The sequence below is a fragment of the Rhamphochromis sp. 'chilingali' genome, assembly GCF_963969265.1.
Source record: "Rhamphochromis sp. 'chilingali' genome assembly, chromosome: 8".
In the NCBI taxonomy this organism is placed as follows: Eukaryota; Metazoa; Chordata; class Actinopteri; order Cichliformes; family Cichlidae; genus Rhamphochromis; species Rhamphochromis sp. 'chilingali'.
In genome coordinates, this window is record NC_137935.1 from 14,239,604 (window position 1) to 14,265,956 (window position 26,353).

General features: G+C 41.1%; 2 protein-coding genes across 2 annotated transcripts; both read right to left on the reverse strand.

The window, feature by feature from the left end:
* Positions 1-9,162: 9,162 nt before the first annotated feature.
* Positions 9,163-14,664, reverse strand: LOC308401349 (G2/M phase-specific E3 ubiquitin-protein ligase-like). The gene is made up of 12 exons (XM_080889520.1): positions 14,425-14,664; positions 14,307-14,342; positions 14,126-14,199; positions 13,947-14,024; positions 13,473-13,678; positions 13,292-13,391; positions 10,334-10,496; positions 10,125-10,231; positions 9,890-10,034; positions 9,549-9,752; positions 9,328-9,471; positions 9,163-9,250 (listed from the first exon to the last, which is right to left on the reverse strand). Exons 1-10 carry the CDS (start codon positions 14,533-14,535, stop codon positions 9,678-9,680), a joined length of 1,095 nt encoding a protein of 364 aa, XP_080745646.1. The 5' UTR covers positions 14,536-14,664; the 3' UTR covers positions 9,163-9,250; positions 9,328-9,471; positions 9,549-9,677.
* A 7,363-nt stretch (positions 14,665-22,027) lies between these two features.
* Positions 22,028-26,111, reverse strand: LOC308401078 (extracellular calcium-sensing receptor-like; the record flags this gene model as incomplete). Its single annotated transcript, XM_080889137.1, has 9 exons — positions 22,028-22,956; positions 23,043-23,166; positions 23,262-23,489; positions 23,855-24,130; positions 24,214-24,420; positions 24,642-24,911; positions 25,120-25,206; positions 25,357-25,651; positions 25,876-26,111. The coding sequence occupies 9 exons, from the start codon at positions 26,109-26,111 to the stop codon at positions 22,028-22,030; spliced, it is 2,652 nt and encodes an 883-aa protein (XP_080745263.1).
* Between the last annotated feature and the right edge of the window lie 242 nt (positions 26,112-26,353).

Here is a 26,353-nt window from a genome sequence, read left to right on the forward strand (position 1 = left end):
GGACCTGGAGCTGGGGATGCCAACGGTCTCTCTCCCGCTCGCGGGGGGAGGGGAGTAGGTTTGGCCGGATGGCTCCCCGGCCTCAGTCGGGCGATGGGGGTATGTGGCGGGGCGTGGCTTGCGGTGCCGTGCAGTGACGGCAGACGCACCTGCATGGCATCCGCAATCATGCCCCGCCTACTTAAATACTGTAGTGGGTCCTGTGTGTGGTTGTTGTGGTTGGTACATTGAGCTGGCAGCGGGAGAGCTGCAGCTCTGTGTGTATTGTGGACAGCAACCGTCAAGTATTAATAAAGAATGATTAAAATGCCACTGGGTCTGCCGTGGTCGTTTACAATAATGTTTAAGTAGTTTAATGTGTAGGTGCTGAGGATAAACACATTTTGAATGAAAGCCGGGGAACTTTGGTAGCACAGAAACAAGTGGCTATTCTTTGTGACCATATGGATCGGTCCCTCATATTACCACTATTTCACCCAAAGGCACCAAGTTAACACTTTAAAAAAGTGCAGCAATACACACAAATATAAACAGTATTTGGTGACAACTTTGCTTTCAGCCTCTAACCCTCTGGGGTCCAGGGTATAATTGGCCGTTTTTGACTACTTTTGATTTGGCCTCTATATTTCACCTTTAAAAACTGTTTATCTTGCCAATCTCTTATTTTCTCATTTGGACATACTTTACATACATACACAATTTATCTAAATTCAGACAAAATTCCGAGTAGAAAAGTGATATTTTTGACTGTAAAAACCACAAACATGTTTACCGAATCATTTTCATAACTTGAAATGCAAATAGAAATTGTACATTTTAAAAAAATATGCACAAGTTTTGCAACAACAAAGTTATATGGTACTATTTACCTAAAAATGCAGCCAAGGCTCAGACGTTTTTTATATAACCATTTCAAACTATTTACAGAACAATCAGGTGTGCTGCATCAAATAAGAAGGCACACAAATTATTTATGCAACTCCAAAAAATAGTTTGTGTCCACTATAACACAGATGAGAACAGCGCAGGGATAAATCCTGCAGGTCTGACAGCAGGTGTGTCACTCCTGTTTTCCATGTGAGGACAGCGTTTACACTGCAATTTGCCTTTGGTGGCTTTTTTGCAGCAACTGTGACATTCACTAGTAGAACTGACACACAAAACAAAACAACGACTACACTACACACTAACTACACTAGAAAACACACTAACTTGAGACTCCAAACACGGTAAACTTCACAAATCTCTCACGTACCAAAACTCTCTCTCTTTCGCTCACTCACTTTCTATCGCTGGTCACTCCTAAAACTTCCCCCTCTTCCCAAACAACCAAATGCCACATGTTGCCATATCATTTTTTGATTGGTCGACATGGTACATTTTTCAACCAATAGGGAAGGAGTGTTTTTTCTTTTTCGTTTTTCACTCACAAGCAAAGCGTGTTTGCTAGCGCTCTCCCTAGAAAACGCAGTTTTTACCGTTTCTTCCCAGAGTAAATGCCACTGTTTTATTTAAAAAAAAACATCAGTTTTACGTGGCCTATCAACACAATTTAAAACCTGGTATATAGTTTGAAGTCCGCACGTTCCACCCAAGTTGAAATGGAGACTCTGGGTCCATCGACCCCAGAGGGTTAATCAGAAAGCCTTAAGTTGGCTAGTTATGTATCGGGCTAATGTTTAAAGCTTTCACTTGAGTAAATTAACTCATATTACTGCTAAGGAATGTTAGCTAAGTTCACAGCATATTCCATAATAGCGCTGCCATACTGCATCACACTCAGTGGATTTCAATCATTTCTCCAGCGAGTTTAATAGCTAGCAAAATAATAATCATAATTTTGAAAAAATAGCATGTGTAACGTACACGTACTGGAAAATTATTTATTAGGACTCACCTAGCATATGACTAGAGAGCGCAAACTCCGCCATTGTCGTTTTCCATCAAACACTCATTAAAACGGCAACCTACAGGTATGTTAGTGCACTCATCACCGACTGTCCAAGGGAGGGCCGGGGTCACATGTTGAAACAGACAGAGGCGCAAGGCACCCCAGGCGGGGAAATTTTGCTTGTACATTTTGGGACTCGTTTTATTTCTCTATCTGATAAGAAAACTATTCAATCAGATAGTTATTTGTGTTGAATGAAATACAGTTACACTTTCAAGCAGTTTTAAGCACCACATCTGAAATTCAAGCACTTCAAACCTTGAAAAGACAACATTAAAATTCAAGCATTTTTAAGGATTTCAAGCACCCGTACGAACCCTGACTAATCCCCCTCAGAGACATTTATACTGGCAGACCCGTACCCCCCCCCCGGTAAACGCTACAGGTCTATCGAGATGAAGACAAACAGACTCAATAGAAGTCTGTCAAACATGCCCTACCTCCACCCTGATTGGAGGTGTGCCATGGGCATTACACCTTATTTATAAACTGTATATCTGTGTATACTTTAATGAAACCAACATTCCTACCTCTTTAAACTGTATTTACTGTAACACTATTTAACCCCCCTCCCCCCCTCACACACACACACACTCACACACACTCAATGTGTATGTGTGTGTATGTGTGTATGTGCGTGTGTGTATGCATGGGTGTATCCGTATGTATGCAGGTGTATGTATAAGTTGTACATACATTTCTTGTGTAAATGTAAATTTGTCTGTGTTATAGTGTAAATACTTATGCTATTGTGTACTTCACACACATGGAGAGATGCTAAACTGTAACAATGACAATAAAGAGCTACTCAATTCTATTCTATTCTATTCTTCTACTTAAGTATAGAATGTCTGTAGTTTTGCAAACTCTGCCAGCCTCCTGCGGACTTCATGCTGCCACCACTATGGCGTTATTTTTGTGCCACTATTCTGAGCGCACGTAAAAAAAAATTGAGCGCACGTAAAAAAAAATTGCAGGTGCAAGTGTTGCATTTTGAGGAGAAATTTATTTTGAGCGTACAAAAGCTGAATTTGAGTGAACAAAATTCATTGCTGCGCGCAAAAAACGTATTTCAGTGTTTGCGCTTATCCATATACACACACAATAGCACCCCCTCTCGCTCAGTTTTTTCATTTGCGCTTGCTCGCAATGTGTTGCTTGCGCTCACAACATTCTCTGCTTTGTATGCTCAACTCTCTGTACACTGTTATAAGTGTGCCACAAAACCAACCAATCACAGACTTGGTTTCAAAAATTCTGATTGGCTCTTACGGTCTCCAATCAGCTCGCTAGCTACTGCATTCCGGAAACACTGTCCGAAATGTAGCTAAATCCAGCTAAACTCTATTAAACCCCAATTTGCGGATAATATTTTTAATTATTTTATTTTAAAATATATTATTTTTTAAGACTATTGTTGGTGTAGTATAATGTAGTTGCATCATACAACTATGCCATCTGACTCATTTTTCCAAATTATATTTGAGTAGCTCTCTTTTATGTCGTCGAATACTGAACAGCAGCACGAAAACAGCATGTCCCGGCCACATGTAAGTAATATAAAATCATTTTGTACATTATTATTCGCTTGATAACTGACGTTAGCTAATTTGAAAACTATGCAAACTTGAAAAATGATGTACCTCATGTAGTTTGTTTTATGGGTTGTTTATTTTTGTCTGAGATACATCATTTCATTGTATTTTTCTAATTACTTGTCCATGTTCTTTGCTGCTTTTAACTAATTCACTGCCAGGGTTTTTGAGCATTTTTACTCATTTTTGAAGAGCCACAGAAAACTGTGTGTTATGATCATATAAACGCTGAACCTACCAAAATGAAGAACAGACTCTCTTCTTCCATCCAAAAAAAAAAGCTTGTTTCTACCATTTTCCATTCTTTAGTAATCAGCTGTAGAAGAGAGGTGGGTTCCACCAAAAATGCCTGTTTTGACCACAAAAAGGGAGAAAACGAGCTTTTTGTGAAAAATACATTTCAAGCAGTCTGATGTTCACTGACAAGCTGCCCGAGGTTGTATTCTAGCCCCTCCCATTGGAAACGTAATTGACGTCTATAGACGTCAATGGCAGTCAACGTAAGTTTTTCAATTGACGTCTATAGACGTCAATGGCAGTGAATGAGTTAACAGGACATACTGAGACAGCAAATGATGCATAGACTCCTCTCTAAACTGGAAGCTGCTTTAAACCAACAACCACTAAATCTGGATTATTTGGAGTTCTTGACTCGTCATGAGCTTCTGTTTGAATCTTTCTCTCAGCAAATAGGCGGTCTGTCAGAGATTACCAGTGTTGGGGAGTAACGGAATACATGTACCGCCGTTACGTATTTAAAATACAAAATATGAGTAACTGTATTCTGTTACAGTTACCGTTTAAAAAGGTGGTATTCAGAATACAGTTACTTTGTTGAAATAAATGGATTACACTGCGGTACTTTCCTGTTTCATTTTGTCGCGGGTCAGGCCTGTTTGGGTTTTGTTTGACAGCTACGTTCTGTTGTTCCAGGCGGCAGCGTTACGGTTGCCATGGTTACAGGGCGACGCTCTCTCTCTCTCTCTGCGACTGTGTGTTTCCTGGGTGAGAGAGCGCCTTTTCGTTGTTGTTGTTGTTGTGCTAAGCTAACAGGCAGAATGCTACAAGCATAGCTCTAAAGAATGTAGCATCATGGGCAGTGTAGTCCGTGTTGCAGGGAGAATGGACTGCCATACATGTTATGGGTCTGTAAGCGCGAGGAGGGAGAAAAAGGGGAGTGGAAAGGTACGAGTTGTCATCGAGGAAAAACGGGAGCTGGAAGCATGTAAATATTATAATAACCACTGCAGCCAAACAGAGAGCCTGACGAGTCCAGTTGTAAGTAAGCTATTAAGACTCGACTGTACACCGTGTTCGTGTTTTCCTCCGAAAACAATAAGTTCCGTTGGAGCAGTCTTTCAACGTCTCTCTCTGTCAAGAAAAGTTGACCCACACAACAAAGTAAAGCTATTTGTCGGCTACGAGCCGACAGGGACCCCGCCGTATTAGTCAGAGGTCCCTTTACTACAGTTCGGAGTCGCGGACGTTCAGTAATAGTAATAAATCACACAGCAATAGTACATTCACGTTGTTGTAAAAAGTATGATAATATATTAAGTAATCCAAAGTATTCAGAATACGTTACTGTCATTGAGTAACGTAACGGAATACGTTACAGAATACATTTTGGGGCATGTATTCTGTATTCTGTAATGGAATACATTTTAAAAGTAACTAGGGTTGCCAACCGTCCCTTAAAAAACGGAATCGTCCCGTATTTAGAAACAAAAGTACACGTCCCGTATTGAGCTAATAAGGGACGCACTTTGTCCCGTAATACAGTGAGAATCAAAAGTAGTCTATAAATGTTTATGGAATTAACGCTTTGTTTGAAAACATAATTCCCAGCCCCTCTCCTGCTTTGTGACCAATGAGCTGACAGCACACTTGTGACAATTCGAGTATGACAATTCAGATTACCGCTCATCTCATTGGTCGAGGAAAGGTCGCTTACGGAGAAAATACTGGAAGACAACAGATGACCACAACAAGAAGCATGGCCAACAGGGAAACAAACGCCGACACTGCGGTGCAAGTCTCGGACGACAGTACACCTAAAGCTGGGCAGACACTGTGCGATTTTTTCAGTCACGTTATTCAGCTCCTGCTCAAACTGCACGATTGACTCGCAGGGGTTAGAAGTTGGTAGGTCACGATGCAGGTCTCACACTATACCGCCCGATGCTCTGATGCGACCTGAGTGCTCACACTGTGCCTCCATAAAATGAAGGTTATAACAGAAATCGCTCTCCCTCTCTGTCTTTCACTCACACAGACACACCACCACCATCAACTTTGCTAAATTGCTAATGAAAAACATTAATCAGGCAGCTGTGATTGAGCATTTTCACGGTTGTTGTGGTCGTGATAATTTTGTGATGCCACATCGAAAAGACTCGGATGAGCTTTCCAAAGTTCTACAAGTTGTGCCTCCATCGCTTGTGTCCAGATCAGACGCCGCACAGCCGTGCTGCTCCGTCTTTTTCACCGACGTTTACGTGTTTGCACGTGAGCAGCGTGAGCGGCTGTGGTGACACCCTCACGAGCGATTGATGATCGGGAGCTGGTCGTGAGGTATTAATCGCTTCTCGTTACCCCACGTATACTACACGATGCACGATGAAGGCCAAAATCGGGCCGATCACCAAATCGGTCGCACGACTCAAAAATCGTCTCAAAATGGGCCAAAAGTCGCACAGTGTAAGCCCAGCATTAGAGCAGCAATGTTTGTTCCCCTCAGAGAAAGAAAAAAAGGGCTGCAAAAGTACAGGGAGGAATGGGAAAAGGAAAACACCTGGCTGGGAAAATGCACGATAACACCTATAAAGCGCACTGCACTGTGTGCCGGCGCACTTTTTCCATAGGCATGCTCCTAAGGATGGGCACATGAGGAACATGAGGGGCGTGAAAGCTCGGGGAACCCTTAACCAATTTCTTGTCCACCAGGCCACGGCAGAAGCAGATATGGTATGTAAACACTGGTTTGTGTTTTTTTTAAACCCTCTGGTTAAGGTTAATATGGGCATGTGCAGTGAATATCAGCGCTATGTGGCCAGAAGTGTGATAATATCATTTATTTTGTGTAATAAACAACTGCAAGGATAGATGATTACAACAAATAGATGACTAATACATAAAAGTAATACATAGATGAATGATGATGATGAGTTATGTGTAATCATGGGAACAAGTGGGTTTACAAACAGGAGCAGCTGATTAGCATTAGAAAAGCTGAAATAATACCTCAACTGAAGCCAATTGTACTAAATGCACTATATGTGCACAGTTACAAGAATATTTTTCGTTCTATTGCTTTCTATTAATTTATATAATTTTAAGTTAAGCAGGACAGAGTTCTTTTAAAGAAAGATTTACTTATATTCTCAAAAGTTAAGCATGACAGGCTTCTGTTTAAGAAAGAGACCTGTTTTACTGTGTTAATGTTGTCATTTTGAGCTAAAAAATAAATGGCTAAATGATCATTTGTTTCCCATATGGTCATATCACAAAGAATATGCATCTGCTCAAATCAAATTCAAGTCAAATGGTTAAAAAATAATTTCACACACAAAAAAAAAAAGAGCTACCACACTGGGAAGGGTGAACTGGGTTGCCACGAGGTGTCCCTTATTTATTTTTCAGGGAGTTGGCAACCCTAAAAGTAACCTTCCCAACACTGGAGATTACAGAGGCTCTACAAAACGTTCATCATCTGGTTCAGTGTTAAATTAATCAGCTCTGTGGCCATTATTGAACTGGAAACAGAAGTTGATCTGGGACCTGGCCACCCCAAAATTGTACTAGAGAGAGAAAAACTCAAGAATTTGTTGGACATTCAGCTGCCAGTCAGCTGCATTGCTAAATGTCTTGGTGTTTCAAGAAGAACAATCTACAGGAGGATGCAAGAATTTGACTTGTCTGTGAGAGGAACATACAGCACAATGAATGACCAAGACCTGGACAACATCATATCGGCTATCAAAAATCAGATGCCAAATGGTTCAAGGACATTTGGTTTCTATGGGTCTCCGTGTTCAGTGGTGGAGAATGATGGCCTCCATGCATCGAGTTGATGCTGTAGGGATCTTCAAACGGATCACAGAACTAGGCTGTGTTGTGCGAAGAAGCTACTCGGTGCGAGGCCCTCTCTCCCTGGTCCACATAGACACAAATCACAAGCTAATAAGGTAAAATACCCACTTATATAGCTCTAACACAAGTTGGGCAGAAAGATGCACGTTATACTTTAAATCTGCTTTAATCAACCTTATCTGATAGGTCTTTCAGTGTATTTATAATATTTTAAAAAGCACTTGATAGAGTAATATTAAGTAAAAGGATTACAGGATGTGTAACAAAACCAGTAATATTGTTAATTGTAAATTTTCTTGAGCAATTATTTACACTTTGTATATCGATATTTTCCATGATAACAAGCCTATCAACACATAATATGTTAAGTGCTCCAGAAAACTTAAAAAAAAAAATCATGACAAGAGAACTAAAGTATTTAGTCTCATTGAACTTATAAACATATAAAAATGTTGGTATTATTTTCAGCACACCTGACAAGTGTCCAGTTTAAGTCAGTGGCAAGTGTGCATACTGAAAAATGTATTTTCAATGTCTTACATGTTCTGCAAATCAAGCCTTAGTGAGATTGTTTTCCCTCTGAAACAGGTACAATGTTGTGATCTTTGGTGGAGTGGATGGCTACTCAAGGAAGGTAAAATTTTAACTGTTATGTAGAATATCCTGTCTTCCTTCTCTCACCCCAACCGGTCGCAGCAGATGGCCGCCCCTCCCTGAGCCTGGTTCTGCCGGAGGTTTCTTCCTGTTAAAAGGGAGTTTTTCCTTCCCACTGTCGCCAAAGTGCTTGCTCATAGGGGTCATATGATTGTTGGGTTTTTCTCTGTATCTATGAAGCGCCTTGAGGCGACTTTTGTTGTGATTTGGCGCTATATAAATAAAATTGAATTGAATTGAATATTTGGTAGTTTTGAAATGAGAGCTTTATTAGGTTATTTTTTATGAACATCAATTATTCAGCAAGCCAACATAGTGGACGATTAGCAATTTATTTTTTAAATTTATAATCAGTTCTTTACAAAAAAAGGTGATAAGTACTACCAATATTGATGTATAGACTACTCAAGCTTTGAATTATGGTTATGAACATAGAACCGTACCATATTCCTTGAACACTTATTATGAAACTGCATTATTAACTGAAAAACTATACATCATCTGAAACCAGATCTTTAATTTTCCATTTGTTTTTACTGCAGGTCCTGTACTTGGATGCAGCAACTAACAACAGGGCAAAAACTGCATTGATTTGAAGCATGAAATACCTGAAATCCAAATTCAAATGTATTTACAGAGTAGAACGACTTTGGCGTGATGTCTGGATTGCAGTCACTAGCAAGTACCATGATATTCTTCACTCACTCGAGGAGGATAGTAGTATCCTATAGTATTGTGTATATGTATATATACACAATACTATAGGTGTCATGAACCGAAGTTCAGCGCACAAGCTGGACCTAGAAGCAGAGCCAACACACACAGGAGTACGAGAAAATAAACTTTATTTTAACTGAAGGTGTCCCGGGAGGGTAGAAGGAAAACGCGTGAAACTAGAGAAACCAAGGGACCGGGAGATGAGTCGCGCAGGAACGCCGAAAACGGGACTGTGAGAAGGCTGCAACAGAAAAAGGAAAAGCATTATTGGGGCACGGGGAAATAGCAGCATACATGGGGGAAGAGTATGAGTCTTACGGTGACAGCGGGGCCGTGGGAGCCGGAGGGAGGGTCCGCGGGGGAGCTCCAGGAAAGTCGAGGTGGCGAGTACTGAAGGCGATCCAAATTCCAGACGGGCAGGAGGACAGGCAGGTGGCTCAAAAAAACATGCCGAGTTGTTATCTGAGTGCACAGGACAGAATTAGCGCTAGTTCAGACAGATGAGTTTTCACAATCGCTTTCCCGCAGGTGTACGTTACCGCTGTGAGACGACTACGGACTGGCGTGGAGCAGCAGGCTGGGCTGGATCAAATAGTCCACCTGATGATCGCCTGGGATGGGGTGCAGGTGTGGAGTTAACAGCCACGCCCGTGGGCGTGGGCATCCCATCAGCTCCTCGGACGCCGGGCCGCGGACCATGACAATAGGTATATACAGCTCATCATAATGAAATCAGCATCTGGCTGTAAATAAGGAAATAAAGTAGGTTATATTTTAGATATATTGTTCATTCAAAACTAATAAATAAATACAGGATAACTACAATACAGATAAGTGGACTGTCTTTGGATCAGACTGAAGCTGCTATGTTAATACTTACTTTGAGGATTTTCCCAGGAACAAACAAACTGTGGCAAGCTTCAGGATTTACAGCCATCAGGTTCACAAGACCATACAGTTCCATGCCCTTTCGGAGCTGCTGTAGCTTTGGAATCAGTCTTGTTGTAGAGTGTAAGACAATGGCACTTAAAAAAAACAAACAAAAAAAACAAAATGAAAAACTAGTTGGGGATGGGGGGGTGGGTTAATGATCTCTCTGATTTTTTCTCTCTTACCGGATCATGCTTTCCTTACTATCCATCTTTATCTGGTTTGTGTATCCACAGTTGACAATTTCATCAGCCCACATCATCAGAGACTGTATGTCTGCTGCATCTTCAACCTGGAAATGTATAATGTGAAAGAGGAAATACAGAAGGTTAAAAGTGTTTAAAAACACCATACTCATAATATATCATGTGCCAGAGCTAAACCAGGTGCTCACTTTGCGGATGAGCAGGGAAGATTCCACATCTGCAACATCCTCCTTAGACAGACAGCTGAACTCAACCTCTCCTGAGCAGAGGAAATTGTAGCACCATTCTTTGAAAAAGGCAGGAGATGGGCCTCCTTGGGCGAGGCTGACTACAATTATTTCACCAACAGTTCTGTGTAGACAAATGATTATAATTCATTTTCAGGTAACATTTACAAAAATATCGGATGCGTATTAAATGTAATACACAAAGCTCGTATGGACTGCGGACTATAACGGACTATAAACGACCAGCTTCTTCAATGATGAATGCCGATGCTTCACTGGCTGATGAGCTGAACACGTTTTATGCTCGCTTCGACGCCGCAGCAATTAAAACAACAAACGGCTGCGCGCGCTCGGAGTGCACCAGTGAAGAAAATGCATTCGTCATCACAGAGCATGCCGTGAGGAACACCTTCAGGAGGGTGAACACCAGGAAGGCAGCAGGACCAGATACAATCCCTGGCCGGGTCCTTAGAACCTGCGCTGATCAACTAGCACCGGTGTTCACGGAGATCTTCAACCTCTCCCTGGCCCAAGCTGTGGTTCCCACGTGCTTCAAACGGTCCATTATTGTCCCTGTTCCAAAGAAACAACAGCCCGCTTGCCACAATGACTACCGTCCAGTAGCACTGACTTCAATTGTGATGAAGTGTTTTGAAAGACTGATGAGAGATCACATCACTTCTTCACTTCCTCCCACCATCGACTCACTTCAGTTTGCTTACCGGACTAATCGTTCCACAGACGATGCCATATCTCACCTGCTCCACACATCCCTGAGTCACCTGGACACTGGCAGAGGGAATTATGTTAGGATGCTGTTCGTGGACTACAGTTCAGCATTCAACACAATAATTCCCTCTAAGCTTTTCACCAAGTTGACGGATCTAGGACTCAGCTCATCACTGTGTCAGTGGATCCTCAACTTCCTCACAGACAGACCCCAATCAGTGAGGGTAGGAAAACAAGTCTCCCCCTCCATCTCACTCAGCACTGGAGTGCCTCAGGGCTGTGTTTTAAGCCCCCTGCTGTACTCACTGTACACTTATGACTGTGTAGCTACATCCGACACCACCTCCATTGTCAAGTTTGCTGACGACACTGCTGTTGTGGGCCTGATCTCCGACAACATCGAGACGGCCTACCTGGAGGAGATTAGGAACCTGGAGACCTGGTGCCAGGAGAATAACCTCCTCCTAAACATCAGCAAGACTAAGGAGCTGATCGTGGACTTCACTACAAAGCAGGCGAGGAATTACAAACCCCTCATCATCAGTGGCACGCCAGTGGAGAGAGTGGACAGTTTCCGATACCTGGGTGTCCACATCACTCAGGACCTGTCATGGTCCTGTCACATCAACACCCTGGTTAAGAAAGCCCGTCAGCGTCTCTTCTTCCTCAGAAGACTTAGAGACTTCCATCTGCCACTGAAGGTGCTCAAGAACTTCTACTCCTGCACCATCGAGAGCGTCCTGACGTCAAACATCTGCACCTGGTTTGGGAACAGCACCAAGCAGGACAGACGAGATCTGCAAAGGGTGGTGCATCAGAGCTCCCTGACCTGCTGTCCATCTACACCAAGCGGTGCAAGTCCAAAGCTAGGAAGATTATGATGGACCTCTCCCATCCCAACAATGGACTCTTCTCACTGTTGAGGTCTGGGAAGCGCTTCCGCTCCCTTAACCCTTTACAGCCGATCGGAGCGGGCACGCTCTGTTTTGCGTAACTATTTTTAAATCCCGGTAGCTCTGCAACCAAGTAAGCTAGCGCAATAATTTTTTTTGCATATGAAACTGGAGGAGTTGTACTTACAGCAACAAAAACATGATATTCCAGAAACACGCTTCGCCGATCCATCAGCTGTTTGTAACACTTCCTACGTCCATCAGCGCGAACTATCACATGACCGCATGACCTGCCCGAAACCGGAAGTGACGTCATTTTGCGGAAATGTAGTTTTTTACGATCGGGGCCTTATGAGCTTGTGTTTTACTTGTTATGTGTTTTAAAAAGTTATGTTTGACTTTATGACTTTCTGTGTCGTTTCTGGGATGCTTAAGACTCATATTGCACTGCTGGAAATAGTTTATTTTGATGCATATGCTGTTATTTTGCAAATTTGCACTATAATATTTATTTTCGTTTTTCCTGCAGTATATAAAAATTGGTGTATTTCAAAAATAAAACTATGAAGACACTCAAAATAAATTTCCTGTGGTGGGAAACTAGTTTGTGTAACTTTTTTGTATTTACAGTTTTGAGGGATAAGCCTCTTAAATTTCTCTAACTAGAAATATATGTTAAAAAAACAAAAACGATTTTCAATTTTTTTGTAGTTTATTGCACTTTTTTGCAATTTATGTAATTACTATGCACCTAATGCAGACATATTATTAAAGTTTGGGCTATAATGGTTGTATTGATGTATAGCAACTTGAAATGCTCCCAAAAATGGCACCACAGCATGTAAAAATATAATATAAGCTCTGGCGAACTTGGTTCTATGGTAGGTCTTAAAGGGTTAAGGCTAAAACAGAGAGAATGAAGAGGAGCTTCTTCCCCCAGGCTATTCGGGGCCTGAACCAGGTGTAGGACTGGACTCTCCCAAACACGTCACTATAAGACTGGACTCTCACACACGTCACCACACGCACCACCACACATTTCCTATAATCCTATAATTCCTATAATTTATAATCCTTATCTTTATAATCTCTTCTGCTATTTGCACATTCTTTACTGTAAATTCCTAAGTTAATTTGTAAATTTTTGTAGTAAATTGTAAATATTGTAAAACTTTTCTTCTGTCATTTAATGGTCGGGCATTGTACAGCTACAAGCATTTCACCCCCATGTCATACTGTGTATGGTTGTGTGTGTGTGACAAATAAAATTTGAATTTGAATTTGAATTTGAACCAACCTGAAGTTTTCAATATCAAGATCGGTCAGAGAATACTTGGGGTTTTTGCCCTTGTTCTCAGGTCCTTCAAAGAATCTGCTTTCAATACCTGAAATCATGTCTTTCATACAAAAAATATCCGCATTTTTAAGTTATACATTATTTATTGACACTAGGACAAAACAGGTAATAGGCAACTCACCACTCAAAAACTCTTTCCTAAGTGCTCCTGTATCCTCGCCTGCCTCTCCAATGAAAACCACCCTAAGAACACTGGTGGGAGATGCAGCTTTTTTTCTCTGCCACTGGAGAATGCCTCTGTCTGGAAGGTCTTCTCTGTCCACACACAACTTAAATTCTGTTGTGGTGTCGACTTGTTGTTCAAGGCAACGCAATACATCTTCCACGCTTAACAAAAACAGGGTAGAAAACATCCTAAGTTCTCAAAGAAAAATAATCATCTTTAGATTAAAAGAGGCTACCACGCTAAACGTGATTAGAAATTATTGCAGCATGTTCTGTGAAACAACCTTTAACAATAATTTAAAGTAGTCTGATCATAAAATGTTTTATATGAAATTAAACCCCAGTTATTGTGTAAAAGATCTTACACATAATTTTAACAAATGGTTCTGCGCAATAGTGTGTATATGAACTATAATAGAGCAAAAAGTACCTGTCTGTTGTGCGTACTGAAGTTTGAGCTGGTGTCCCTGTAGTTTGGACATTTTCTTCAGGCACCATGCATTGAAAGCTGTTGACGAAACAAAGTTAAAAAAAAAAAAAAAAACTACATATGTTTGCGTGGACTGTTACTGATTAACATTTTTTCATAAACGGCTGAAAAAAGATTACCTATCCCCACACAGACTCGCATGGACTGTGATCTCATCTTCAGGAAAATCCTTAGTGCATATTGGACAAATAACCTACAATTTCAAAAAAGGGGTACATGTTATGCATAGTGGGAAAAAGATCATTACCGATACAAAATTCATTGTAGTTACTATGGTTTTTAGTAATGTGCTAGGTTTACCTTGCATTTGCTTTTCACAATGCATAACTCCGATTCCTGCAGAATCAAAAAACAGTAATTGTGATACTATATTATTTAATCAAAATTGCTCATTTTGATTTCATCAAAATTGTCTCACCTCATCATCAGTCTCATCAGGAGAGAATTTTCCTTTGCACGTATTGATGTGTACTGCAAGCATCTGCAGAGGCATAACTTCATTACACTGGTAACATATCTTCTTTGGCATCTTTGAAAAGTGCTGTGAGTCGGGAGGTAGAGGAGATGTGTCTAATGTTTCCTGAAGAGGTACTATGTAAAAAGTGGATTTGCCACCTCCTGACACAGCTTTCAGTGTTTTGACAGAATATCCTTCTGTTTCAGGTGGGATTACAGTGAGCTTTCGTTGACCACCGCCACCTTTATTGACAGAAAAATAGCATAAACAATCAAGCAGCAAAAGTATCAACCAGGGGCGGAGCGTGGGGGTGGCTTACTGGGCTTAAGCCCGGGTTGTTTTGTCAGAAGCCCGGGGTCTTTTGGAGTGTAATTTTTTCATAGTTAGATGCCTGGCTGACAACTGTATAAAACAAAAAGTGCAAGCAATATTCGAAGCACATAGTGCACACTGTGGGAATTTACGACTGTGCGTGAATCCCCCCTGATGTCTGTGAAGGTTCTCAGTCATCCAGGTCATCGTAGTCAAAGGATCAGCCAGAGTTTCGGGTGTGTTCATTGTGGGGCCAGGTTTCACAATGAACACACCCGAAACTCTGGCTGATTGGGACCCACGCCCAGTTTCCCACCTTGGCTCAGGCGATTAGAGGATCATCAGGGGGTCCTTTTGTCCCTCTGTGGGGGGTCACTCCCACTAGGTTTATATCTGGGACTCTCCACCATTTGACCTTAGAACTGAAGAAGCTTCTCGGATGAGAGGTGAAACATCTTCAAGCAACTTAAAGAAGTCCAGACGCTTTTCTTTGCAAGCTCCTTTGACAATCCCCCCTGATATTGGTATGATCCGAGCTCAGGCACTAAGCGACTGAGCGAGGGGGCGGGGCAGCTGCTGCCTGTGAGTGCGCTGTTGGAGAAACGGAGCCAGCCATACTTTTTTTTTTTTTTAACATTTTCTGGTTTTTTAATAAAATGGAAGTATTTCTTGCAACCAGAAACACTAAAACTCTTACACATATAAAAATTTTATTTTTTTTTTTTTGTCTCCCGTTTGGATCTTTAGCCATCAGAATTGTTGTCTTAAGGCCGAGAAAGATGCCAAGCGGATTTATTTTACCAAGTGGATCATCATGGCCTTGCCATATTGGTCCATTTGATTGACCTTTATTATAATTATGAATTTATTTTATTTTCAGTTGCTACAAACGGGACAGACATGACTGGGGGATAGGACAGGGAGAAAGAATGAAAGAAAGAGAGGGAGAGAAAGAAAACCAAAGGGGAGAAGAGACGGTGAGAAGGGGGGGGAGAAAGAAAAAAACAAACAAACAAAAAAACAAAACACCTGGGTCACCTGTATGGAGAAAAAAAACAGAAGAGAAAGCAAACAACAAAGAGCAACATAATAAAAAAAAACAGCACCATCACAATAAACTAGCTAGCAGTAGATATCAGTAGATATTGTGCAGCACACAAGATAGACAGCGCACAATATGCTTTGAGGCAGCAGCCAAGAAAGCTGTAGTGCGCGTCTGTGAATACCCATGTGTACACCTGTGTGCATACCTGTGTGGATCAGCATGCTTGCATTCCAAAGGTTTCTCCATGTAACGATCTGCTAGGGAGTGTGGGGAGCCATAGCCCCGTCCACCAGGGTATGAAGCAGGTATGGAGGAGATCAAAACTCCAGACATCCAGAGGCCCCCAGAACACAAGAGACCAAGGAAGACCAACAGAGGGGCAGCCGCGCCACTGTCCCAGTAAGAGCTGAGAAGAGCCCCAGATGAGGGCTCACTCAGCAGCCGCGGAGCAGAAGCCAGGGGGAGTTGCAGTGACGCGCCCGTGAGCTCCGCCGGCCGCCAGCTGTGCCTGAGTGACCGAGCCCCAGGCCGAGAGGCCGGGGGCACCCCACCTCCGAAGTGGCCCGAGCGAACCCCAGGCTCCAGGCCCCGATAAGCGGCCGCCAAGGAGTGAGCCGGTGTGTACCCGGACGCCCACCCCCAGACACAAAGAACCACCAACGCACCGACACCTGAGGGAGTCCGCCACTGGCAGGGGAAGTGGTGGTGGGTGGAGATAGGCCTCCAAACCTTGGAGGGCCTGAGATGTCCCCAGAGAGGTGGCGTCTGATACCCAACCTTACATATAGACACAGACATACAGGCACACACAGACACAAACATCCATTCCCACCCTCATGCTCTCATATGCACTCACTCCACACTCAACCAACGTGGAGACAGACATAAAGAGACGCTGTACACACAATCACACTCCCCAAGCGTACTCTACAAACCGGGTCTAGGTACCCTTGCCCCTGGAGGGGGGAATTGCACCCAGACCCAGGTGGTGTTACCCTTTTCCCTGCGGTGGGGCGAGGCAGACCGCCCCGACTCCGCAGCAGCAGGGAGGCCCCACACTTCAGACCGCAGTCGGACGGCCAACTCCTCCTAGCCCCCCCGCTCCAGCAGGTCGCAGAGAATGGGGGTGAGAGAAGACTCCAAACCTCCCTCCACCCGCTCATTGTAGTGTTGATGCATGTGTGTTCTAAGGTGCAATTAAAACCCAGGAGGGCATGGAGCTACCTGCCAGAGAGCAGCAGGTAAGCGCATGGTCCCTCCTGCTAGCCCTCAATGTCTACGTGTATTTAAAATTGAGAGGTGGGCAATGACGCCAGGGGTGAGTTGTAGCCAGCCATACTAAGGAGAGCTTAAGTTTGACCAGGTACCAAAGCAAATCATTCGTACCGTAAAAATAATGTAAATATGACGGTGAATCACGAAAGATTGATATCAAACTGATCACTTGACCAATATTACGTTACTTGCTCTTCAAGTGAATCAACAAATGGCGAAATGAAAAGCCGAACAAATGCTATTTTTTTTAGAGAGTCTTAGCTTAGGTGTGTTTATTTCATATTTTCAGTTGTTACCCTCCCCTACTAAATCGGTTTCAGTTATGTACTGAAATATAAGAATGGACATTAGAGGCTTCTTTCAAAGAAAAAACTCAGGTAAATGTTATTTTATATATTATGCTTTGTATGTTGTTCAGTATATTTCTATGCAAAACAAGAGGGATTTCAGTACACAGCAGGATATTCACATTTGTAACCAGATATTTACATATACTTTAGTTTGCCTTTAGACAACAATTCTGATGGCAAAAGAGCCAAACGGGACAGGCAAAAAAGAAAGAAAAAAAAAAAACATACACTTTAGGGAGAAAACATAAAACATTTTTACTGTAAAACATCAATTTAGAGTAAACTTTTGTTTTAGATAAATATTGAAATATATTTTGAATTAGTTAAATGTCAGAATAAAGAGAGACAGAGCTGTCTATTTTTTATCACTTTGATCAAAATTAGGAGTACATATACACTAAGTTTATTGTTAATTAATAAGAAACTCCAGATGATTCCATTCTGAGCTGAAGAAAGCTCCTGATAGGTTAGTAGAGTCCATGTGAGTAAATTGGTGGCACACCTGTGGATGCATATAAGGCAAAACACAGAGCCTGTTTCTGTGACATGGGAAAATCCAGAGATGTCAACCAAAACACCAGGAACAGAACTGTGGAGCTCCATAAGTGTGGCTCAGTTTGAATACAATTTGGTGCCATTTGCAATTAAGAAATACAGATAGTTTCTCTCTTTACTCTTAAAGTTAACAAATGTGTTTTTTATATTTATCAATCTAAAAAAATAAACATTTAGTCTGATTTGATGTTACAATTAAAAAAGTGTTTGTGTTTTGATCTGAAGAGTATGTAAATATCTGGTTTTCCCCTGTATATTTGATGATTGTCAGCACAAAGAGGGAGAGAGAGGAGAATGAGGACAGAACAGAGATGAACAAGAGCAGGTGAGACACACATGTTAGTCAAATGGTTGTTTACCAAAAGTATCACCGTATCATAGGTCCTCATGTATCTCGTACCTAGTGTTTCTTTTTAGGTTTGCTATTTTTCAAATTCTACATTTATTAAGTTATGCAGGCTTGTTTGCACAACAAGGCTAAATAATTATATCAACTTTTCTCAATCTAAATAGTGTACTTTGGTAGAATTAAAAAAACAAGTGTAGTGCAGGTCTATGATGATTTTTAGTGCTAGTATCATCTAGTTCTGATTCTGGTTCTGTCTTGGTTAAATCCCAAGTAGTCCTGATTTTGAACTGTTGTAGTCCTGTTTTAATTCTGGATCAGTTCTGGGTCTGGTTGAATTGGGGTTTAGTCCTCGTGTCTTGATACAGCCCTGACCTTGTTCTGCCTTGCTGCTTAATTAAAAAACTAGTTTAAGGTGTCCTGCACATGTGGTGCAAAGGTTTCTTCCAGAAGTCTAGAAATCTTAGTTAAAAACACAGTTAAGCAGAATGGAACACTAAATGGACTGTGGCATATGATTCAGGCTAAATGCGTCTGCCAATGACTGATTTTAATACTGACGACACAAACTTACCTCTGCATGGTCACCATCTTCTGGAAGAGACACTGTTTGTCTCCCCATGCCAGCTTGTAGGAGTTCAAGCTCTTCAGCTGGCAAAGGTGTGTAAGGATGTAATTTTTGATTTTTGACAGCAAATAAAAACTGAGGCCTGTGGTCTTACTGCCTGCCTTAACACGCTGCTTAGTAGATGTTAAACATCACTTTTTACCACGGCTCAAGTGTGATTTGAAATATCCTGGAAATGATCTGTGTGATGAAAATGCATGAGTTTAAAAAATGCAGTGTTGCATAACATAAGGGTTATTGTTTAATAAAGTTATTAAATATGACATCAGTCCTTAATAGCACATTTTAATTTAAAAATCAATGTTGATAAATCCACAAACCAAATAACTTTAACAGAAAAGATTGCAAAAAGTTAAAAAAAAAACCCAAAAAAACCCCACACAAAACAAGCAAAAACCTTGTCATCTCTTGCTGGATAGTCAGATTTCTAGGCTCCGGCTGCCCACTCTCTGTTGGCCTCCCTGAAGGATTTGTGGATATGTTGTTAAGCAGCAAAGACACCAGATTTCTTACTGCTGACTCAACTGCACCATTACCCTAAAAAGCATGATTAGGATACACTGCCTCAGTAAGACAACTACGCTGGTAATTACCCATAAGGCTAGCTTAAACTCTACAGCTGCATCTGTAACTACAATTTCACAGCATATTAAACAGAAAGGACAGCAAATTACAAAATTCAGAAAAATTTTTTTTTAACTCACCCGATACTGTGGTGTAGTATTATTGGAGCCATTGTTTGATTCTGCCATCTCTTCTGTTAGGTTTTGTATTGTTCATTGTCATTTATGCTTAGAAATATTTAACCATATATGCTTAGAGGTGTATAATCATTTGTAGATTGAAAGAATGTCTCATCCTAGGAGGTCTGTAACAACTCTGTGTAGCATGAAGAGGGGAATGCGTTCACTCCTCTCTAGAGTGTTCTGGCATAGATCACACACCTCCTAGGAGAGGCCGTATCTTCTCTTGCTGATATATGGTTTAGCAAACACACGTATATCTGTTTAAGTATAAGAGCCTTTTGTTCAGATGGACCCGCTAGACTCTTCACAGGGTCACATCTTGACCTCACACAAATCACACACACACACATACACAGTATTCTTTGTTCACATGTATACCTATGTAAGATGTTATATGTTAATGACCCTATGCATATTCATGTAACCACAATAAAAGGAGTGCTATGGGGGACCTGGCTGAGAGTCTGACGGAGGTCAAGTGGTGGAACGACGCTTGGCTCCAGCCAGGTCTCCCTCATGCATGAGTAAACATGAAGAACCTTGCCTACTTGTGTCTTGCTTTGCAGTGTAATTATATTGTCTTCAACGTTCCAGCGAATAGGTTCAAGCTACAGACCTATCATCTTCTTTAGCTGCAGAGTAAATCAAAAATCCCTCTATCTGCAAGAAGCGAGGCTGAGTGGACAGTGTTTCTGGTGTCCGGAAGGCAATAGCTAGCGAGCTGATTGGAGACCGTAAGAGCCAATCAGAATTTTTGAAACCAAGTCTGTGATTGGTTGGTTTTGTGGCACACTTATAACGGTGTACAGAGAGTTGAGCGTACGAAGCAGAGAATGTTGTGAAACTGAGCGAGAGGGGGTGCTATTGTGTGTATATATGGATAAGCGCAAACACTGAAATACGTTTTTTGCACGCAGCAATGAATTTTGTTCACTCAAATTCAGCTTTTGTACGCTCAAAATAAATTTCTCCTCAAAATGCAACACTTGCACCTGTTGCACCTGCAATTTTTTTTTACGTGCCCTCAATTTTTTTTTCGTGCGCTCAGAATAGTGGCACAAAAATAACGCCATACATCACCGCCATCTGCCATGGACTACCCTGTCTGCTCTGTCTCCGCCATCTAGACCATTGGGTCCTGCCTCATCCCAGCCAGAGGCCTCGGGTTTCAGGTTTCATGTTCTCACATGTCACATTCTGTGTACCTAGTGTTTAGTGTTTAGGTTTTCCCATTTTAGTTTTTGTTAGTTTAATCTTAGTCTCTCTTTATTTTGTATTTTGTGCAGTCGAAAATAAAAGTCTTGCTTTACGGTCCAGTTCCGTCTCCATTGTCTGCATGTGGGTCCACGCTTTCTGCACTCCACCTGGTCTGCCATCCCAGACCTGACAATTAGTTTATAATTCTTAAATCTTAATCCTAAATCCTTAGTTATTTAATAATTTATATCATGAAAGATAAAGATTCCTTTATTGTAGCTGTAGTTGGGCATTGTACATTGAAATTGGAGCAGACTTTATGTTTCAGCAGAGCTTATGTTTTAGCAAATTAGTATACACACTGTAATGATGGTTAAAGGTTATTTTACTGTGTTAGAAAAAAATGGTAAATGGCCTGCATTTGTATAGCGCTTTACTCAGTCCCTAAGGACCCCAAAGCGCTTTACACTACATTCAGTCATTCACACACTGGCAATGGCAAGCTACATTGTAGCCACAGCTGCCCTGGGGTGCACTGACAGAGGCGAGGCTGCTGGACACTGGCACCACCAGGCCCTCTGACCACCACCAGTAGGCAAACGTGGGGTTAGCATCTTGCCCAAGGATATTTGACATGCAGCCAGGAGGCAGCCTGGGATCGAACCACTGACCTTTTGATTAGTGGCTGACCTGGTCTGCCACCTGAGCTACAGCCACCCCAGGTTAGGTTGGCTATCTCTGTGCACTGTTGTTGTTTCTTTAAGATACATGTTTGGTTGTGATGCAGGAAGAAGTGAGTTAGTGTGTGCGGGAAGGGGAGGGGGGGTTCTTGTTGTTGTTGTCTAAAGCTGGAGGGAGTTGAGCTATACCTATAATGAACATTACAGGCCTCTCTCATCTTTTTAAGTGGGAGAACTTGCACAATTGGTGGCTGACTAAATACGGTTTTGCCCCACTATATGTTTCTCAGTGAACATCAGTTCCAGAAAGACCAAATACCCTGGAATATAACATAACAGTATGAAACCATATTTATTGCTTTGTTCATTTAGACAATGTATTTTTTTTAGTTGCGTATAAGCTTAAATAAAAAAAAAATCTGGACGTTTTCTACTGTATATGAAAAATCTGTGTTCCATTGCGGCGAGCCATTATAGCTTTCTTTGTGTTCAACTCTGGTCTCAACAGGATTATGTAACATTTGGGTCCAAACAATGTGACCAAGAGTCCAAAACTTGAGGCCAAGATGGCAAATACCTCCACTGCATCTGCATAATTTCCTGGTGAGCTGATATAAACAGGAACAAAGGCCACCCACACAGTACAGAAGATCAGCATGCTGAATGTGATGAGTTTGGCCTCATTAAAACTATCAGGGAGATTCCTCACCAGGAATGCAATTAGAAAACTGAGGAAAGCTAGCATCCCAATATAGCCCAATAACACTGCAAAACCAACAGTTGACCCAACTGCACACTCATAAATGATTTTATCATTGTGGTATTGGGTGTTTTTATGTGGAGTTGGAGAGGAAGAAACAAGCCAGGTAGTGCAGATGGCTGCTTGAATAGCTGTAAGAAACAGAACTGTTCCTCTCTGCTGCATAGCACCAAACCACTTCAGACTGGTTCCCCCTCCTGGCTTGGAGGCTTTGAACACAGCCAGAACTACCATGGTTTTTACCAGGATGCATGAGACACACAGCACAAAGCTGATCCCAAATGCTGCATGCCTGACTTGGCATGTCCATAGCCTAGGTCGTCCAATGAACAGCAGTGAACAAAGGAAACACAACTTGAGTGACAGCAATAGCTGAAAACTAAGTTCTGAATTGTTGGCACGTATTATAGGTGTTCTGCGATGGTAGAAAAAGATTCCTAGAACAATAACACATATAAATGTTCCCAGCAGTGAAATTGCTGTCAAGCAAATACCCAGAGGCTCATGGTAGGAGAGGAACTCTGTCTTCTTGGGAACACAGTGATCACGCTGGGGGTTTGACCAAAAATCCTCTGGACAATTGGTGCACTCCAAGGAATCTACAAAAAGGGGGAAGATGGTATCATACATACTATGTTTAATATGAATCTAATTAAATATGCAGCGGTAAAAGATAAAAACTCACTGCTCTTGTTAGTGGTTTTTCCCTCAGAACAAGGGATGCAGTCAAAACAGCATTTGGGTTCCTCCTTCTTTCTCACCATGTGGGTACCAGGAGGACAGCTCTCACTACATACCGATCGAGGTGGCTATAGGATGAAATTAAATATTACCTGCCAGAATTACATATATTATGTAATACATATATGTGCCAAAATATAAAAGTCTAAAAACCATATCTAACCTTTTTGGATTCAAAGTTCCAGAAGATTTTGTCTTCATCAAGTATGAGTTCTTCACCTTTGAAAGCAGACCTCTTAACCTCACCCACAGTTTGAATTTTAATGTTTCCATCAGGGAGCCACAACCAGTTCATCACATCATAAATTGGCACCACATCACCATTCTCATCAAATGACACTTGATCACCAAATGGAGTGGTAAAATTGACCATTTCCAAATAATAAATAAGCTGTTAAAAAGGGATTTATAATAAATAAATTATTTTTCATAGTGCAAACAGTGGCACCTGGTATTAAATAATCAAATATAACATTAAATTGGATTTATACAAACATATAAAATTATTACAATCTAACTCAAAATCAAAGATCGCACATCACTAATACTGCTGTATATGCCTACTGGTTTATGATCTCTCAGATCTAAATATATTAACCATTACTCCAGTTCAGAAGGATGAAAACATCTTTTTAGCTCATTCAAACTTTTTCATGGTTTGTCTTTCGTATTTACTCTACTGTGTGCATTCTGTTCTGAAAGTAATTATAGGGCAAAAGATCTTCTCATTTAATGGAGTGCAATTTGATATCAAACCTGCCACGGTTCCAATGTTTGCAATGTGGCACAGCTGTGGCCACGGAAAGGTCCTCTTCCTGGCTTGCACCGTAACATGTCATCAAGGGAATATGCTAAAGCATATACAGCTTTGTACACATTGTATTCTGGCCGGAGGTTGGAAATATCCAAAAACTCAGAGTCCACATGGTCCAGATCTTCCTCTCCAGTGCATAATGTACCTCTACCTTCTACCCATCCTGTTGGAGCTGGTGCAAATCTGCACTTAAATGTGAATTCCCAAAACTGATTCACCTGAAATTTATTGAAAATTATTTTTACAAATAATAAAAATATATACATCTTGGACATATGATAAGAAAGAGTTCAGCTCTCACCATGCTATTTCCATAGCTGTTATTGTGATGTAGGTCAGGACGTATTTGTAAGAGGAATTCCCTGAGCCCTGGTATTTCTCCTCGACGAATTGCAATGCCCAGTGTTCCACCCAGATATGGCATGAGCTGAGGTGTTTGGAGCACAGTAGCTTCTGTCCAGGCTTCACTGGCCATCCACTGTAGGCCAGTTAGATTTTGCCTCACTACCTGTGCATTGTATTATACAAAATCTGTAATGTGATATTGTAGCTCAAAACTACTTTAGTGACATAATATTACAGTAGATGCAGTAGATGCTCATGATGCAAATTAATTCTACATGACTAGTTTTTACTACACATTCACACAGACATATAAAACATGTTTTGCACAGTCTAATGATTTTTATTCTTGCAACTAGTAATAATTAAATTGTTTTAAACCCAAACCTCTTCCATAAGGTTTACTATGCGACTATGATGTGCAAAGACAATGACAACTCGAGCTGAGGACATTTTCATCACATTCACAATCCTCCTGAGTTCATCCATGTCTTTGTCCCAGGGTAAAATCTCGAAGTAAGCCAGGCATCCTTCACCCGACAGACTGAGATCAGATTGCAAAGATCTGGCTGCGTGAAGTCCGTAATCATCATCACTGACAAGAAGACCTGCCCAAGTCCAGCCAAAGTGTTTTAGAATCTGAATCATAGCACGTACCTATGTAAATACAAATTAAAGGGTGAGCGCAAAGACAAACAAATCTTTCATACCAGTATTTGCAGATCAACTTCCACAGCACACAGGTAGAATTTTTTAGTTTTTTACCTCATTATACATTCTGTTAAAAAACAGGTATTTTATTCCTGAAAATACTTCTGTTGTTGCATTAATAATTTAGTGACAAATGTGAAATTGTGCTCCTGACCTGGAAAGCATCACTTGGTATTGTTCTAAAGAAGGATGGATACTTTTGACGGTCAGTTAGGCAGGAACAAGTGGCAAAATAACTCACCTGTGAAAAATACACATTATGTATAAATATCCAAAGTCTGTACTCCTTTATTATTTTTATCATGTTAGCTCTATTATTAAGTGGCTTTATATTTGCTATGAAATCAAAATAATACAAGGTATCTATTACAAGATTAAGAAGACCACTTACCATGGGTACTCTGTACAAACCTAAGACGTTGGAAATGGCAATAGAATGTGTAGAGGAAGAATCACCCACAATCCCTATGACTGGAAGATTTCCAGTACATCTATTATCTAATATAATGTTTTCCTCTTGACCACTGGCTAATGACAATGCTGCACGGAATCCAATTCCAAGTGTGACACAGTTATCATAAAGAGTATATCCAAGAGTGACATTTGGCAGCAGGTTGGAGTTTCTGTTGATCTCATCAATAGCAAAGGCCATGGTTTGTGCCTGCCTAAATCCTAGTTCATAAAAACTAACAAAGAAAAATACAACAGTATACTTGGAAAACATGTTACACAAATACTGTTATAAACCACAATTAAAGGGATTTTTAATGACAAAAAAAATACAAAGAAGATGTTTCATTCCAGACAAGGCATTTTTTCAAATGTATTAATGCAGAGAGTACTAGATATAAGATGCATATCAATAATAGATTTTCGCTTTCGTTTTCACTTTTTTCCCTGACATACTTACCCATGGCAAGTAGGCTGTTGTGGCTGTGAGGTAAAAGACAGGTCAGCAACGCTTGAAAAAAAGTGGACTTGAAACAGTCCACCCAGAATGACATCTCCACTCTTGTGCATGCCATTTAGATGAAATTGTCTCTGTAACTGACAGGAGGAGGGAAACAGAGAAGAGGCTACAGCAGAAGAAAAATAGGAATACAGCAAAATGAATAAGAGCAAGTTGGTTTGTAATAATGACCACATGACAGCTTTCTGACTTTCTGAGTCTAGTCGTCAGGTTTTATTGTTTTGCCATTCCCTTTTATTGACATGCTGTGTTGACTAATCTTGCATACCACCCATAAGGGAAAAACAAGGAGCAGTGGCAGGACCTAAAGGACATGTCATTTGAGATTACGTTTGTATGCAGGTAGACCTCGATAACACTGCAAGTTAATTAGTTATCAACAAGGACTCAGCTCTTTTGTGTGTTTTTGTTTTGTTAA

Bases quoted from the DNA above. Each gene is read 5' to 3' on its own strand.
- LOC308401349 (XM_080889520.1), bottom strand. From the start codon at position 14,535: ATGCCAAAGAAGATATGTTACCAGTGTAATGAAGTTATGCCTCTGCAG. The intron at 14,343-14,424 runs GTGAGACAATTT...TTGATTCTGCAG, and splicing joins CTGATGAGACTGATGATGAG to GAATCGGAGTTATGCATTGT. The intron at 10,035-10,124 runs GTAAGAGAGAAA...GTTTTTTTTAAG, and splicing joins AGTAAGGAAAGCATGATCCG to TGCCATTGTCTTACACTCTA.